The following is a 15,464-nucleotide window of genomic DNA, read 5'->3' as shown; positions in this document are numbered from 1 at the left end:
ATTGGTGAGGGGGGAGAAACAGCTTGAGCCCATGAATTTGACACTGTGTTTATACAGTTGTGATTGTTGTACAGTACTGGAGTAATTTTTCGGTTTCATGTTAGTTGTCATGACACAGTTCCACCATCAGAGGGAGCCTCTTCACTTGTTATTTTGAATCATTTGGCTAAGCCTGTAACAATGCTTCTCAGGACGTTTCTTTTCTACCCCATCCATTGCTAACAGGTGAAACTCAGCCAATCCACCAGTGCAGCAATCAGACACTTTGCTCCACCTCGGCCTTAGATTGCCAGCCAGCTGGTATACTCACTACACAGGGGATAGAAGCTATTGCTTTGCTGTTAAAATATAAACAGTTTGTTATTATTATTTTATTTTTTTCCTCTTGCCTATAAAAAGGGGTGACCCCACTCAGAGTCAATTAATCCCACTCACCCCCTAGTGCTGAGTCTGAATGGTGAGGATAAAATAGATCTATATTGTCAATATAGTCTGTACAGTGCCTTGCACCATGGGGTCCTGGTCCATGGCTACAGCTCCTAGGTGTTACAATAATACAAACAAATATTATTTATTTATTAGGTTTTATGGGAAGGATGAGCTTTCAGTGTGTCCCCAAAGGCATTAGGTTCTAGCTGTCTTGGCCCCGGGTGGCGTGTTGGAGCTTTCTGTGTACGACATAGCCTTTTGAGCCCTCTGGAGAATCATTGCATAAAACAAGCAGGTGCTTGAGATATAGGGTATGTCTGCACTGGGAACTGGGGGTCTGATCCCCCGCTTGTGGAGATGCTCACGCTAGGTCATATCGAGCAACTGCATTCTAAACAGCGTATAGTCATGGGGCAGCACAAGCTGAGGGGTGGGCTAGCTGGCCTGGGGATGTCCCTAGGGTTTTTGGCAGGCATGTAGTTGGGGCTGCCAGCCCCCACCCCCCCCCATACAGTTCATGTTGTTGCAGCTACATTTGTTTAGTGTCTGTTTCCAATGAGTATGTCTCCTGAACTGGGAATCTCACATACCCTTAGTCTCTGAAGCTTCAGCCTGGTAGTGGAAATTCAATAGTTGATAACTGAGTAGCGTTAAAAGGAAAAGGTACCTAGTGGTTAGACTGGGAGTCAGGTCTCCAGGGTTTATTCCCAGCTCTGCCACTAACTAATTTTGTAACTTTAGGCAGGTCGTTTCTGTGCCTCGGTTTCCCAAGTTGTAAAATGTCGATCATGTTGCTTTCATGCCTCCTGGAAGGTAGGGTGGAGCTGCATTATGTACAATATGTGAAGTGCTTTGGATTCCTCTGGCAGCAGCACTATAGTATGATCTCGCTCCCATTAAAATCAATGGTACGACCTCCATTGACTCTGTGGGGGGTAGAACCACCTCTGTTGTACCAGCCAGCAATCTGAAATTCATACAGACACTGAATGATCTGTTGCCTCCTACCCATAGTATTACCTTTCATCTACCAAGGCAGAGCTGCCATTACACACAGTGTGGTCCCTAACCCAAGCAAGTACTTGTTAAAAATGTTACGTTACAAAGATGTAGCAGAATATAAAGAAAAGACTCATTGAAGAGTCCCATTTCCTCCCTTGTCAAAGCACCATGAGAAGTGTTATCTGGCTGCCAAAGATGAGTAACTGTGTGCTGTGATTCCCCTGGCATCTGCCCCTCTGTGTCTATGTAGTGCTGTGTCCTGTGGGTCAGTGGAAGCTCTCCTCAGTCCTGTGTGTGATTATTTCCACCATTTATGATAGATATTATTTATTTCCTTTTCTCCTTTCAGTTCTGATTGTGACAATTTCTTTTTCCAGTATGACAGACTTAACCTGATCAAAGTAAGAACTTGTTTCTTTCTTTTTTAATCCACCCACTGATTCTTCCGGACTCTTTCCTTGATCCTGACTCCTTCCCACCTTGTAAAGAAATCAGTGCACAACCTGCTTTGGAGATGAAGCCAGGAGACAGTTTTAAGCTTAGGCTCCTGAAGTTGTGAGCAGGAATCTTCATCTTATATAAATGTTTGGGATTATTTCAAATTGTGAGGTCTTTCTCTGATGCTTGTTACTCTGGTGCACAAGAGGAGAAGTCCATCAACCTCCCCGAAGCCACAAAAGTCTTCGTCCTCCAGCATCCTGTAACGTGCTTCCACCATACATAACTCCTATTCTCTCTCTCTCCTAGGCTTCTACACCCCATAATCCATTTCCCTTCAGTCTGTGCTCTCTCTAATCTCTCCCCTCTTGGAATTCTTCTATAGGAGCTCTGAGAGCAGACAAATGGCAGGAGACTGGAGGCTCAGGGAGAAGTTTAGGGAAACCTGATGTAGGTTCAAGTCACTTCTGCAAGATCTTATTGCTGCTTCTAAAGTTCCCTCTTACCTCAAAATTATTTCCATGCATCGAACCAAACCTTGACAGAAGTAAAACAGAGTCCCTAGAAAACGAATCCCTAATATAGGAATAAACCTAACAAGATGAACTTGCAACCTGAAAAAGGGTAAAGGAAATATAATAGACAGTGGATCTGTTGAATAAATGCAGAAACAAGAGCATGTGCCCAGCTACTGAGTTTTCTGTAGAAACTATAACATGGGTTATAGTTATACAGGAGAGAATTCAGGTCTGGAGGGAAACTCACCTAGAAAAAAAATGACACTACCTTAATACAGCAACTAAGGCTGCTACAGCTGCTGCAGCAGAGCGGAGTGAAATCTTCGTTGCAGTGCTCTGAGTCTACAGCACATGCAAGCTCATTTCAGCAGCCTCAGTGGCAGAAAAGTCCTCATTTTCCTGTGATTTTTGGTTTGATTGGTTTGATTGATTTTTGGTTTGATTGGGGTTACTTTTCAGGCACTTCTGTGCTTTGCGCTACCCAGAGGGTTGCAAACTAGGGTAAAGAAATCGGCATGAGAACCTCTCCATCTCAGGTACCCAGATGCCATGGTGATGAGTTCTGGATGATGCAGGGCCGGCTCCAGGCACCAGCTCAGCAAGCAGGTGCTTGAGACAGCCAAGGGGAAGGGGCAGTACGTTGGAGTCTTCGGTGGCAATTCGGCGGCAGGTCCCTCGGTCCCTGCTGCCGAATTGCCGCCGAAGAAGAAAGCGGCGCGCTGGAACTGCCGCTGATCGCGATTGCATTTTTTTTCCCCTGCCACTTGGGGCAGCAAAAACCCTGGAACCAGCCCTGGATGAATGGGTGGATAGACAAACTCTATTGTTAGCAAGAATTGAGCCACATGATGCCCCTGGTCTCTGTGCCATTTGTGGACAAGAGTGGTTTTCTCCTTGCTCCTTTGGCTGAGGACTCCCTTTGGGAGGAAAAGCAGCTGGTAAGACTAGCCTTGGAAAGGGGATGAGTCAGAAGGATGTAGCCAGTGAGAATTTTCCCCCTCCACAAGCTGATGGTTGTTTCTGTGTCTTGAAGATCTGTCCTCACTGTGATTCGCTTTCCCCTGCCCAAGTTTGTGGAGAGCCCAGAAACGGACACTTTGTTTTTCAGGAACTCTGCTCCACAGGGGTGAGGGCCACAGCTGGTTGCATGTTCTTGTGGTGTTTTTGCTGTGGTTCAAAAAATGTCCAAGGATGCACAGGGCCTTTGAGTAGGGTTGGCTCCATGAATGAAGTCTGAGTGCTTGTAAAGTTCTGGACCTGTGCAGAAAGGTGGAGGGGTGGGGGAAGGACTGGGAGTTGAGCATTTTTCTGGGGTGGGTTGTGAGTCTTCTGCTATCCCTGTCTCTGGTTCAACTCACACGGGAACTGATGCAAAGGATTCTGGGAAGCCTCCCTCAAAAGCTAATCTCCTGATTCAAAATGTAGAAGTATTCAGGCCTGATCATTTCATTCAGGTCTCATGGCCAGTACCAAGCTGAGAGTTATGTACTCTCTACCCTGTCTATAAAACGAGCGTGTATTGTAGAATGTGAAATTAATAAGATGTTCATTTGAAGCATGTCTGTTCTTGCCTGGCCTGGGGCAGATATGGACAGATTACATTTAGTGCTGCCTGATCTGAGCAATGTGAACTCAAAACTGCCCTGATATCTATATGGTGTGAATAGCACAGTAGCATTTCTAAGCTAAGTGGAGGTAGCGAAATCCTGTTCCCAGTACCTAGACATAGGCCAAGTATTTGTTGCAAAAAGATTTTTAAAAATAGCTTATCGTCAGGTTAGTAGAATTGTAGCATTTTTGCAAACAATATGAAGTGATCAGGGTGTGTAGAGGTGTCGAGAGGTAGCATGGTCTAGTCAATGGAGCCTCCTTTCCCCCGAGTTCTCTGGTACTGTCTAGCCTTAGTAATACTTTACATTTACAAACAGGCTCAACCCTGTACATCCTTAGTGTCACGAGAGGCCCCAGCACAGTCAACAGGACTGCTCATTTGAGTAAGATCTATCTGCATGAAGAAGAGTTTGCGGATCAAGTCCACCGTAGCATTATGCTTCCCAATGTCCTGGAGGTAGATAATAAATATAATTGCCCCCTCTTACAGGTGGGAATACTGGAGCCTGGAGAAGTGAAGTGACTTGACCAAGGTCACAGAGCGAGTCTGGTTCAAAGAGAGTCCAGGGCTCTGAATCCAAGCTCCTTCTGTAGTTCACTAGACCAGACTGCCCCCCATGTCTCATTTCCGCATCTATACAATGGGGATAATCATACTTCCAGGCATGTCTCAGGAGGATGATAGTGCCTCCTAAGCGCTAGCAGTATTACCTGGGACACCAAGCCGGAATGCAGAGCATATTGCTTTCCCTCCCCTTGCAATCTGACTGCTCTCACCTCCCACTGAAAAAGGCAAGCGTGACTTTTCCGGCTGAACTGGTTTTTCTGCGTGCTCAAATGTGACAAATGGCCCGGCCTCCCAAAACAGTGCAAAATGTCTCAATGACAGGGTGCAAAATCACAGGCAGAGGGGCAGAGAAACTCTTCACATCAGTTTCATGCGAAAATGTGCCATCAGTTTTGCCCAGCTCTGCTGAGCACTTCTATTACTGTAGTGTTCTCTCTCTCATGCTCTTTGTTTCACATGCTGCTTTCCACATCCAAATCTTTTGGAGGGTCTGTCTGATGCCTTTTGCGAGTGACTGAAGTGAAATCAAGTTCCCAGCTCACCCTAGTAGTTCCTCAAGTGTTTATTTGGAAGGGGTCTCAGAACACGCTGGCATTTTTATCAGCTAGCCAGCAGGCCTGTGGGAAAATGAAGCTTGTAATAGAAATGATTGGTGATCATTCGCTCTAATTGCTGCTGTTCTGCAGAAATGATTACAAAGTATGTGTGTGTGTGTGTGAGCACCTGAATTGCCTCCTGCTATAACCTCATACTTCTAGGTTTGTTCTTAACTCAGATAACTGGGAATAAACATGTTAGGCTCTGCTCTGAAACCCACCAAAGTCTTTTGTCTTTATTCCCACTTTCTGCTGAATGGTTATGCTGTACATACCAGATGGGTTCTAGTCTCAGTCTCTCTCTCTCTCTCTCTCTCTCTCATACTAAGATCTCTGCAATAACTAATACTTCTCTTTTATTTTGTCCTTACAGAAAAGCCAGAGTTGGTATAATGTAAGTACTCCAGTTTCTCTTGTCCCTTGGTACATGTGGGGGTGGTGGGGAAGGTGGGCTGAGTTAAAAGGGGCTTTGCAATGGCATTGGGGCATGTTGATCATTTCAGAAAAGGTGGGGTGGGGATTGATTCAGAGCTGGCAAGAGGGGATTGGCTTCTTAAAGGAGGGATGTCAGAAAGAAGAGCCTCCAAGAATGGGAGCAGATAATGTGTCCTCTCAGCCACAGGCTTCCTGCTGCACGTACATAGTCAGGATCTCCCGATCCTGTCTCTCATTGGATCTCCTTGGAATAGAATAGAGTTTGGCTTTATATAGCACCAAACAGAGCTACAAATATATGAATATGTTCACCCCTTTTGGAGTGAGTTGGAGGCGGGGGAGGGTAATCACCTGCCCACAGAGCTTGCAGGAACATAAACTGTCTTTCATTTCTGCCTTGATCTGATATTTTTTTCCGTTTGAGATCATGAGTGGCAGCGTTTGCAGGCACAGTGCTGTCAGTTTTCAGATTTTCCCCATGCAAATAGCGTCAGCTTCCCTTGCACAGATGAACTCCGCCCTCCCCCAGGGTCTGATAGTAGATACCAGCCGTGCAGTGGCTATGCAGATGACATGTTAAATTAGCATCTTTCATTTAACACCTCATCGGAGAGACAGTGCCTTTCCAGCAATTACTACACTTACGACTTTTCCTGAAATTGGGCCTAGGTGGAAAATTAGAGATTTTTTTTTTTTTGAGACTATCGGGTGGGAAAAGTGCACAGTTTAAAAAGGGCCTGGCATGTTCCAAGGATTGATCATGGGGAATGGAGCCTTTCCCTTCTAGCTCACTATCTCAGGTCAGTAGCTGCTGAAAGTTGTGACTTAGGTGGCAGATGTTCAGCTGCCCTAGGAACAGATGGCTGCCCCATCAAAAGGAAGTCCTCAGCAATAGTCACTAAAGTGGGGCTCTGTTGAAAGCTCAGCAAAGACGCCAAGGACTGAATAGAACATGGAGAGTGAACTCTCCTCAGGCCCCAAGGTGGTCTCTGCAGGTCATGGGAAAAGCACATGGCGGGGCTGCTTTGTTTACTAGAACTTTTCTTAGGATAAAGAGACTTCAGAGCCAGATTTTCAAAGGAGCTCAGCTCCCTTTTAGACACCTAAGTGTCCATAACAGACAGCAGCAGCTATTGGGAGCTGAGCACTTTTAAAAATCTAGCCCTGGAACTCCAGAGTTGAGACTATGGCCCTTTTTATGGGCTGCACACTTGGTAAAAGTACATAGTTTCAAGAGTGTTCATGGCAGTTTTTGGCAGGAGTGAATCACTGGGCAGGAGGCCTGGGTGATATATCTTTCTCAGTGTAACACTCAATATCTTATATCTCAGGCCATCAAACTGAGTTTGCTGTGTCCCTGTTATTAGCTAGGAAGACAGTGGTAGTGCAGAAGAACCGTTGCATCCTCAGCTTTTCTGGGGAAGGGCAGTTTCTACTGGTTCTCCACAGTCCAGACTCTCAAAAGTTGTGGCTCTTCATTGACAATGACCTTGGGTTTTTCTAGGGTATAGAGTATGGCCTAGATTTTTAAAAGTATTTAGGCAACTAACTCCTGCTGAAATCATTGGGAGTTAGCACCTAAATACCTCTAAAAATCTGAACATATGTCCTCTATTCAGCAGTCAATAGCTGTTCAGTAAAGCACTTAAAACATGTGCTGAACTTGGGACACATGCTTAAAGTTAAGCACATGCTTAAGTGATTTGTTGAAGAAGGATGGATTTAACATGTGGTGTCTATGCTGTGTTGAACTGGATCCATAAGCTCCTTGACTAAGGGTTCCCAAGTCATCTGATGTAGACTACATGCTAACCTAATAGTGATTTAGTCCAGGCTTATTTGGCTTCATGCTTCCCAAGGTTCCGGCTCTCCTGGCTAACAGTATTCCCAACTTCTGTATAGGCTCTTGGCAACGCAGAGTAAAGTTTAAAAACAAACAAACAAAAAACAAACCTGAGAGTAAAGCCAAAAATATCTAGAGGTGAGTGAGCATACCAGGATTTCTTGTTTCTCCTTCCCTCTCCTCTCCCGGGGTGTCTCAAAAGTCTTCTTATCCTGTGGCCTAATTCTGTATCTACCTCTGCTGGGTGCTAGGAGAATTCTGGGATCCCTCCAGCCAATCTGTGAGGCTCTGATACAGACCTCTAATGTCCATGATCACCTACTCTAAAGTAAGATGAATTTAGAGCCAACACACATAAGAACCTGACTACTGGAGAAAGCAAAGCATTAGATCCCTCTTAACCTGGGAGCCTAGACCCCAGAGAGGTTATAGCAAAGAGATACCCTAGGAATTGATCCTGTGTCTGACCGATTCCACAATCTGTTGAGCTGTGTACACATCACAGTTGTACAGCACTTGCATTTTTTTGTGAGCGCTGAATCATGGAAATCACCGAGAGGAGATGTTTTATCATGTTGCACCAAAGTATCCCTCATCCACCGCTCCCACCCTCCAGTATGTACTGCCTATCTCCTCTGGGAGTCTAAGGGGCTGAGACAGGACTTTTCTCTCATTGCACAGCTAAAAAGACACCAAACTTTTCCAGGCACTTTCCTTCCTTCCTTCCCTCAGTCACTTTGAACGTCTGCCTGGCCACCACTTCCTGTTGTCACCATTATTTATTTATTTTTAAATCCTCCATATCTCTAAAATCTCTTTGCTGACTAATTCAGTTCTGAAGTGAGTTTTGATTTGAAACAGGAATTTTCCTCATGAGAGGTGGGGTGTAGACAAAGAGACCTCTTTAGTCGGAGAAGGTGTTTAGTAAGGATAGGCAAGGTTGAAGATGACAACGTGGGCAGAAAACAGTAGACCTCCTCCTATTGAAGTCAGTGACCAAACTCTCTGACTCCAGTGGGAGCTAGTGTGGATCCAGTACATCCAGACAGGCAAGGAGAGGGACAGAAGCAAGGACAGGACAACATCTGCCTTTGGAGGCAGATGGAAGCAGTGTAGACAGATGGTGTTGGCAAGCGGTCAGAAGTGCAGAGAGAGACAAACTGGATTGGAGTAAACATGGATTGCAGACAGTAAGAAAAGGTGGAGAGGTGATCAGAAGTATGGAGAGCAGACTGACATGAACAGAAAGGTGCGGGTGTTCAGAAACACAGAGCTCAGGCAGAAGGAGTGTGAAGAAGTGGCATAAAGAAGCATGTAAAGAATAAAGTAACCATAGCTGAAGGTGGCATTGTGTTTTATACAAGAGCTGCTTGTTTCTGTGACTGCTGGGAGCCATCCCCTGCTGCATGATGCTTTGGTGTGATCTGCTTCTGTGGTTCTCTTGTGGTTTTGTGTCTGCTCTATCTTATCTTTCTGTTCTCTTGTTTTTCCTCCATGTATTTTCAGCATGAGAGACAGCACATCCGGAGAGTAAGCACTGGCTGCGTTCTGCATGATTTTTTTATTTTATTTTTTGTTCTAATCCACAAAACCATTGTGGCCGATGAAAGCAGCAATGTGGAAATGGGGATGGGCCACCTGAGCTCCAGGAAGGGAATCAATGCTAGTGATAGCATAACAGTTATCAGTAATTTGCTATTGCTTTGCACTATGTTGGGCCAGCCCCTCCCACACATCTTGCCAGGATCTCCAGCACTGGGGACAGCCAGACGCTTTCCCTTTCCCTCACCTCCAGGGACAGATCCATAAATAAGAGTTCACTTCCAGGGAGCATCTAGAGAACTCACCTTTGGTGTAGTCTTGCAGTTTAGTCAGCTCTAGGGCGTGTCTTTAAACCTGCACACATGAAACACAGGTACATATGCACTGCATGCAAACTCATTCTCACCCTCACTTATGGAGCCTCGTGCACCCTAGGAGTCAGCTCTTCTCTGAAGCACTCCTGCCCATAAGCTTTGTATTAATACACTGGCCTTGGCTGTGGAGGCACCAGCCCTATTCCTGCTGCTTTCAACTGGTTTTCTTGTTTCTGTCTGGCCTGCTATGTTATCTCCCCTCCCCTTAACACCACTTGGACCTGTCCCTGCTTCTCCGGTAGAGGTTACTCCCTCCCATGTTCCATTTTCTCTTTTCTTCTTCCAAGACAATAGCAGCCTCCACTTGTGAAAATTTACTTTAGAACTCACCCTTCTTTTGCCTCCTGGTGTGTTCTCTGGTGCCACCAATGCTTTCCAAGAGATGCATGTGAGATTTGCATCAGGATCATATCAACTGGAGTGGGGGGAGAGTTTATAGTTTGTGAAGTTTAAAGTACAGAACCAATGGAAGAGACCTTCCATCTGTCTTAGCCCTTCTCCTTCTGTGCCCTGTGGTCAGTGGTGTAGGCTGATGGGCAGGTGCCCTGTCTGAGAGTTAAAATACAGTACCAATTCAGGTCCCTTTCCTCCGGGCCAGCTAAGTACCTTAAGGAGATTTCCACAGAGAACTCTCAAGAGCCAACAGAGGCCCTTCCAGCTTTCAGCAAGCAGGGCAGGGGAGAGGACATGTCATTCTCCTTTGGTGACTTTTCTTAGATATCTCATATGCCTCCTGCCTGGTACCTGTGGAGAGCGTTCTTTCAGCTCTCATCTCCCCAGGGCTGAGCCACCAGCAATCCTCTATATAATATCCAGTAGCCAGTCTTGTGACACTTGGTCAACTGCTCTGTCTGGAGACTACAGCTTCCAGCAGCCCTGGTCGTAAAGGGGCTAACAGATCTCCTGACCGAGTCTGAGCTCACGGGACCAGTGCTCTGTTCCAAAGAGCTTCCCAACTTTAGGAAGCTGCATTGCACACCTGCTGTGAGAATGTGGGCTGCGGCTGAATCATATCGTCCCATTTCTGATCCGGAGTGAACACATGCAGCCCTGCACCTGTGCTCAGATCTCCTAGGTTGAGGAGCATGGATTTATTGGGTGGCTGGTTGAGTTCAAAAGCAGTGAAAAGGAAAAGCTGCCAAAGGCATTTCCAGAGCCATTGGTGAGGAGCAGCAGACTTGGGTCCTGGCTTGTCAGGATTATTAGCCTGATTGATTAGAAGTCCATTACTAAGCACCTGCAGACCTCTGCGGTCAACGTTTAGCCCTCAGGCTTCCCTGAGAGTGTCCCTCTTCTGGGCTTAAGTGCTCTGTGTCTGCTCATCAGTTCTGAGACAGGGAGGTGTGGGTGTGCAGTGACTGAGTTCAGCAGTGAGTCGTCACGTAGCTCTGTTTACTAAGAGAGTTGTCTGTCTGCATTAGCACAGGTCTCTTGTTGTAAGAGAAGTGGTCTGGTATGTCATCTCCTCCTGTCCAATGGCTCTAAGGTGATGGAGCTTTTTTCAGGCCTGCTTTGTCCTAGAAAAGGTTTGCCAGTATAGCTCTAGCTACGAACCCACATAATGTAAATGCAGTTTAGACTGGCATAAAAGTGTTTTTGCTAGAATAGCTTGTATCGGATTCCTGAGTGAGAAGCTATATTGGCAAAAATACTCTCTGCCAGTATAGAAATATCACTAATAAAATCCTGCCTTGCTATATCTAGCCTCAGTATTGTCACACAACCCTCCCTGGAGCATCTGGGTAATGGTGCATCCAGCAACCAGCTTTGGGGAAAACAGAGCAGTAGCTCCCCAGATGGGCTGCTGGGGCCCTACTCCAAAAAGGGATAGACAAACTTTGGGGCTATGTTAGCAGCTTAGAAGGAACCTCATGTACAGGCAAAGGGATACAATTCTGTCCCTCACTTCCCCTCCTCAGAACAACCCCACACATCCCTGATATTTGGTTATGGGCATAGGCGCTGACTCCATGGGTGCTCCAAGGCTGGAGCACCCATGGGGAAAAATTGATGGGTGCGGAGCACTCACCAGCAGCTCCCTGGCGCGCCCCCACTCCCAGCTCACCTCTGCCTCCACTGCACCTCCGCCTCCTCCCCTGAGCAGGCCACCGTGTCCTGCTTTTCCCTCCTCCCTCCCAGCGCTTGCGCTGCAAAACAGCTGTTTCACGCGAAAGCAGTGGGAGGGCGGGGAAGGAGAAGGAGGAATGCAGCTCACTTGCAGAAGAGGTGGGGCCAGGGCAGGGATTTGGGGAGGGATCCAATGGGGGAGGGAGAGGGCGGAGTTGGAGCATGAGCACCTACCGGCGCCAACAAAAGTTGGCACCTGTGGTTATGGGTCGAAACTGCTCACTTGCGTGAGTTTATCAGCAGTGGAACCTAATAGCTTAGCAACTCATGCTGCTATTACGTACAGGGGAAGAGAGCTGTGTTATGGGCATTGTGGTAGATGGTATGAAATCGCTTCACTGCTGTTTTTAAAATAGGGTGTGTTTGGTAGAGCCATTGTGCTGTGTGGAATGATTCTTCCAATCCCCTTCTCCTGGAGAATGCAGCTAGCTGTGCATGGGGTATCAAGAGACCATCCCTCCTGTGGAACTGATGAGCTGTTTCTTAGCACTGGGAAGAAACCACAAGTCAGGCTCCCAAAATCATGAGCTTGGCAAAGAGATCTTGGGATTTTAACTATAATAAATGTTGAGTTCTTTTTCTTTGCCTCCTGGTTTTGGAGACATCAGGGATCATGTTTTCAAGCTTTTCCCCACAGCCTTGAGGGCAAGAATCTTACTTTATTTTAAAATGAGAGCTGTGATTGTCATGTAATAACATTGGATCTGTGAGAGAAATACCAAATATTGTGAGACTTGCAATAAAATGGTGAGAGTGGGCAACACTAGGAGAGGGTCCTTAGAAAAGGAGCTGAGATTAGGGAAGTATGGAATAGTATAAGGCCCAGTGCAGGGAAATCATGGAGGTGAAAGGGAAAGCCATGGCGCTAACATCTGCAAGAGTAAAAATGGGCATGAACAACAAATTTCAAATCCAGAGTCAAGCCTTTCCAGGATTTGGAGTGTTTATATCTGGGGTTCTGGTCCAGCCCGTTCTAGAGAGAGGGCTCAAGCCATGAGATCAGGTTGCAGAACCAATCCAATCTTCTCCGAAGTTTGTGAGTTTTCATATCCATTTTGGGCTTGGGCCCATCTCTGGCACAGAGCTAGCCGTGTGGGAAGCAGGAACTTTCTTAGCCACTAGCAGGAATCCCCCAACCCAGTTAATGTTTTGAAACTTCTGTTTGTGTATTCTGGAAACATTTCACTGCCAAAAACCTCCTTCCTTCCTTCCTTTCTTTCTTTCTTTCCTTCTTTTCTTCCCCGCTTGGGACAATAGGCCCTGTTCCCTGTCAGAGCATGGAGGATTCAGTTTATATTCCTCAGTTTCCACATCCAAGGTCAGAGCCAAGGAGTACTCTATGGGATTCCCCTTGGAGACATGTAGACAGCCCAGCCTTCCATTCTTATCTTCTGCTTGCTCCACTATAAATCACTTTGGTGGCCCTCCTCTCTTGACTGTCCCTAAATAGGGGCATGACCTCAGGGTTCTTTGCTGTCTGGTGCCAGAGTGTCAGGCTTCTCCAGCATTTCCAGCTGCTGTATGTAGCAAGTGCTGCTTCTGTAAATCATCTCCTGCGATCTCTGTGCAGATAGAGGCCAAACAGCCCGGGAGTGGCACTAGCAAATAATCTTCCCCAGTCACTGGTGAGAAAGGATTAGCGAGAGTAAAGAGATGTCCTTGAAGAGTTAGAGGAAACAGAGCTGGCTCCAGGGACCTGCAAGACCCAGGTCCATCCAAGGGGCTTTCTATTGACTAATCAGCTACCTGGGCCAGCCCTACCCCCACTCTCATATCTCCCTGTAGAGTTCACCCCCTGCAACTGGCTTTCTCTCTCTCCTGGTGCGTATTTGCGTTGAATATTCTCCTTCTGTGTTTCTCTCCCTCAGTCCCTCCATGTCTTCTTTTCCCTATAACTCTCCCTAAACCCTCTATGCACATTAGCTTCATGGTAAGGGCATCGGGGAGTTCCACCCTGGTTCCAAAATTCATTTACAAGAATTCACCCCTTTCTGCCTATATCACTGAAATGCCTCTAGAAACATTTAAACTTCCTGTAAGACATCTACTGAAAGCCTCTGACAGCACAGCAGCACAATTCAATCCATTTCTCTTTGAGAGCAAAGTCTAATGCGCAGCTCTAACCGCAGACTATGAGTGGGACGAAGCACCGCCAGAAACTGCATTGTTTGCAGTTGTCCATACAAACACTGCGCGCACAGACAAAGGAACTTTCCTAACAATGGCGCCAGAGGAGAGCTAGGGCTGTTAACGTCTGCTGATCCACACATGGAATTGAACACTCAGCTTCTAGTATCATCTCACTCAAAGCAGCATGTGCTACCCAGTCATCACAAAGTACCAGAAAACCAGAGATGGGATTGTGATAAGCACGTACTTTTCTCTCGGTCTCTACAAAATCATCATCCAGACCCTGGTCAAATTACAAATTCGTTCAAGATGGAAAACTAAACTCTGGCAAAGGCAGTATTCTGCTTGCTGGGAAGGACTGATTGAAATACAACATGCAGTCAAGTGCTATAGTTTCATCTACAGTAGCTTAGATGTGGCATATGCCTCACAGTCATGCAATATGCAGTAATGCTTGCAAACTCATATCAGCTCCAGCATCAGGGCCTGATTTGCCAATACCAGGCACGATGCATTCCCGTTTGCACCTACCCCCTCCCCCCCGCCACACCCCCCCCCCAATAGAATGGTAGTTTTATACACTCCCTTTGCACAGGGGTGAATGAGGGCACAAGATGCAAGATAGTGGAGAATCAGAGCCATGGTATACTCAAACTGAGAATAAGAAGTAGGAGAGGCATAAGGCCCATTGGAAAGATGAAAAAGAATGATAATGAAAGCAGTTAAATGGAGCAGAGATTGAAACAGAGACACTTTTTTTTTTTAACAGTACTGTGCTGTCCTGAATACCAAGAGGTACTATACAAGAGAGAGATTCAAGCTCTCAGAGTAAAAGATCTCCACCCCACAAAAAACCTGAGGGAGATAAGCTGTGTATAACTTTGGGAGAAAGGAAAGTGATGGCTGAAACAGCTTCACCATCGCGTGTCAGCTTCAGCTACTGACTCAGAATCAGACAATGACACAATATGGAGGGATGCACTGCACAAAGCCCCAGTAATAGAGATGAGTAAGCAGTTTGTTTGGTAAACACAGTTCCCTTTTGCTTGTGAATTGACTGCAGCCAGCTTGAGATTTTTCTCAAATGTTGCCATTGTTTTAAATGATTCACGGGCTAATTTCTGCAAATAATTCTTGGTCTCTATCTAGTTCACCAACAGTTCGTTACAAGTTTTCAGTATTCAAACTTTGACCTGTATCGATTAGTTTTAATTGGGCGTGTATGTCATCGTGATATGGTCTGTTCTCTGATTGGAGGATCTTAGCATAAAGGCCAGGTCTACTCTGCAAGTGTTTGCTGGCACACCTACGTTACTTGGGTATGAAGAAGTGTGATCTCTGACCAGTGTAGCTGTGCAGGCCAAAGCCCCTAACGTAGACACAATTACACCGGCAAAACTATGCTTTTGCTGATAGTTTGTTTTGCTCGGGGGGAGCAGAAATAAGTTATACTGACAAAAGCCCAGTTTTACCCATATAAACTGTGTCCACACTAGGATCGTTTTGCTGGTGTAATATACTGGTATAGCCATATCAGCAAAGCACTCCTTTTGTTAAGCTGGCCTAGAAATCAGGCATTGCCTAATCTAGTGATTGGGAATCCAAAATTTACTTGCCACCAAAATTCCCCGATAATTACTTGAAAATTGCTCAGCGTTCCTGCCATTCTCTTTAAAAATGGCTGTGCGCTCCTGGCGAGAGACTCCTTTGGTTAAAATATTTGGGGAAAGTGCAAAAGAGGCTGTGAACACCGGCAAATCAAAGACATTGGAACACATGCAGAATATGTGGCCAAGTTCCTTGCTGGTGTTAATGGGGGCAACAACAGTTTTGCCCTCTTGTGTCAGCAGA

General features: G+C 46.1%; 1 protein-coding gene across 1 annotated transcript in view; it reads left to right on the top strand.

Annotated features, from left to right (window-relative positions):
• Positions 1-15,464, top strand: part of GRAMD1B (GRAM domain containing 1B) — a 205,079-nt gene that overhangs the window by 164,837 nt on the left and 24,778 nt on the right. Inside the window, 2 exon segments of the mRNA XM_030538132.1 lie at positions 5,536-5,556; positions 8,947-8,970. Of these exon segments, the coding sequence (XP_030393992.1) occupies positions 5,536-5,556; positions 8,947-8,970 (45 nt within the window).

The sequence above is a fragment of the Gopherus evgoodei genome, chromosome 19 (genome assembly GCF_007399415.2).
Source record: "Gopherus evgoodei ecotype Sinaloan lineage chromosome 19, rGopEvg1_v1.p, whole genome shotgun sequence".
Taxonomy (NCBI): Eukaryota; Metazoa; Chordata; order Testudines; family Testudinidae; genus Gopherus; species Gopherus evgoodei.
The sequence above is the reverse complement of the archived record's forward strand: the minus strand, read 5'-3'. Positions and strand labels throughout refer to the sequence as shown.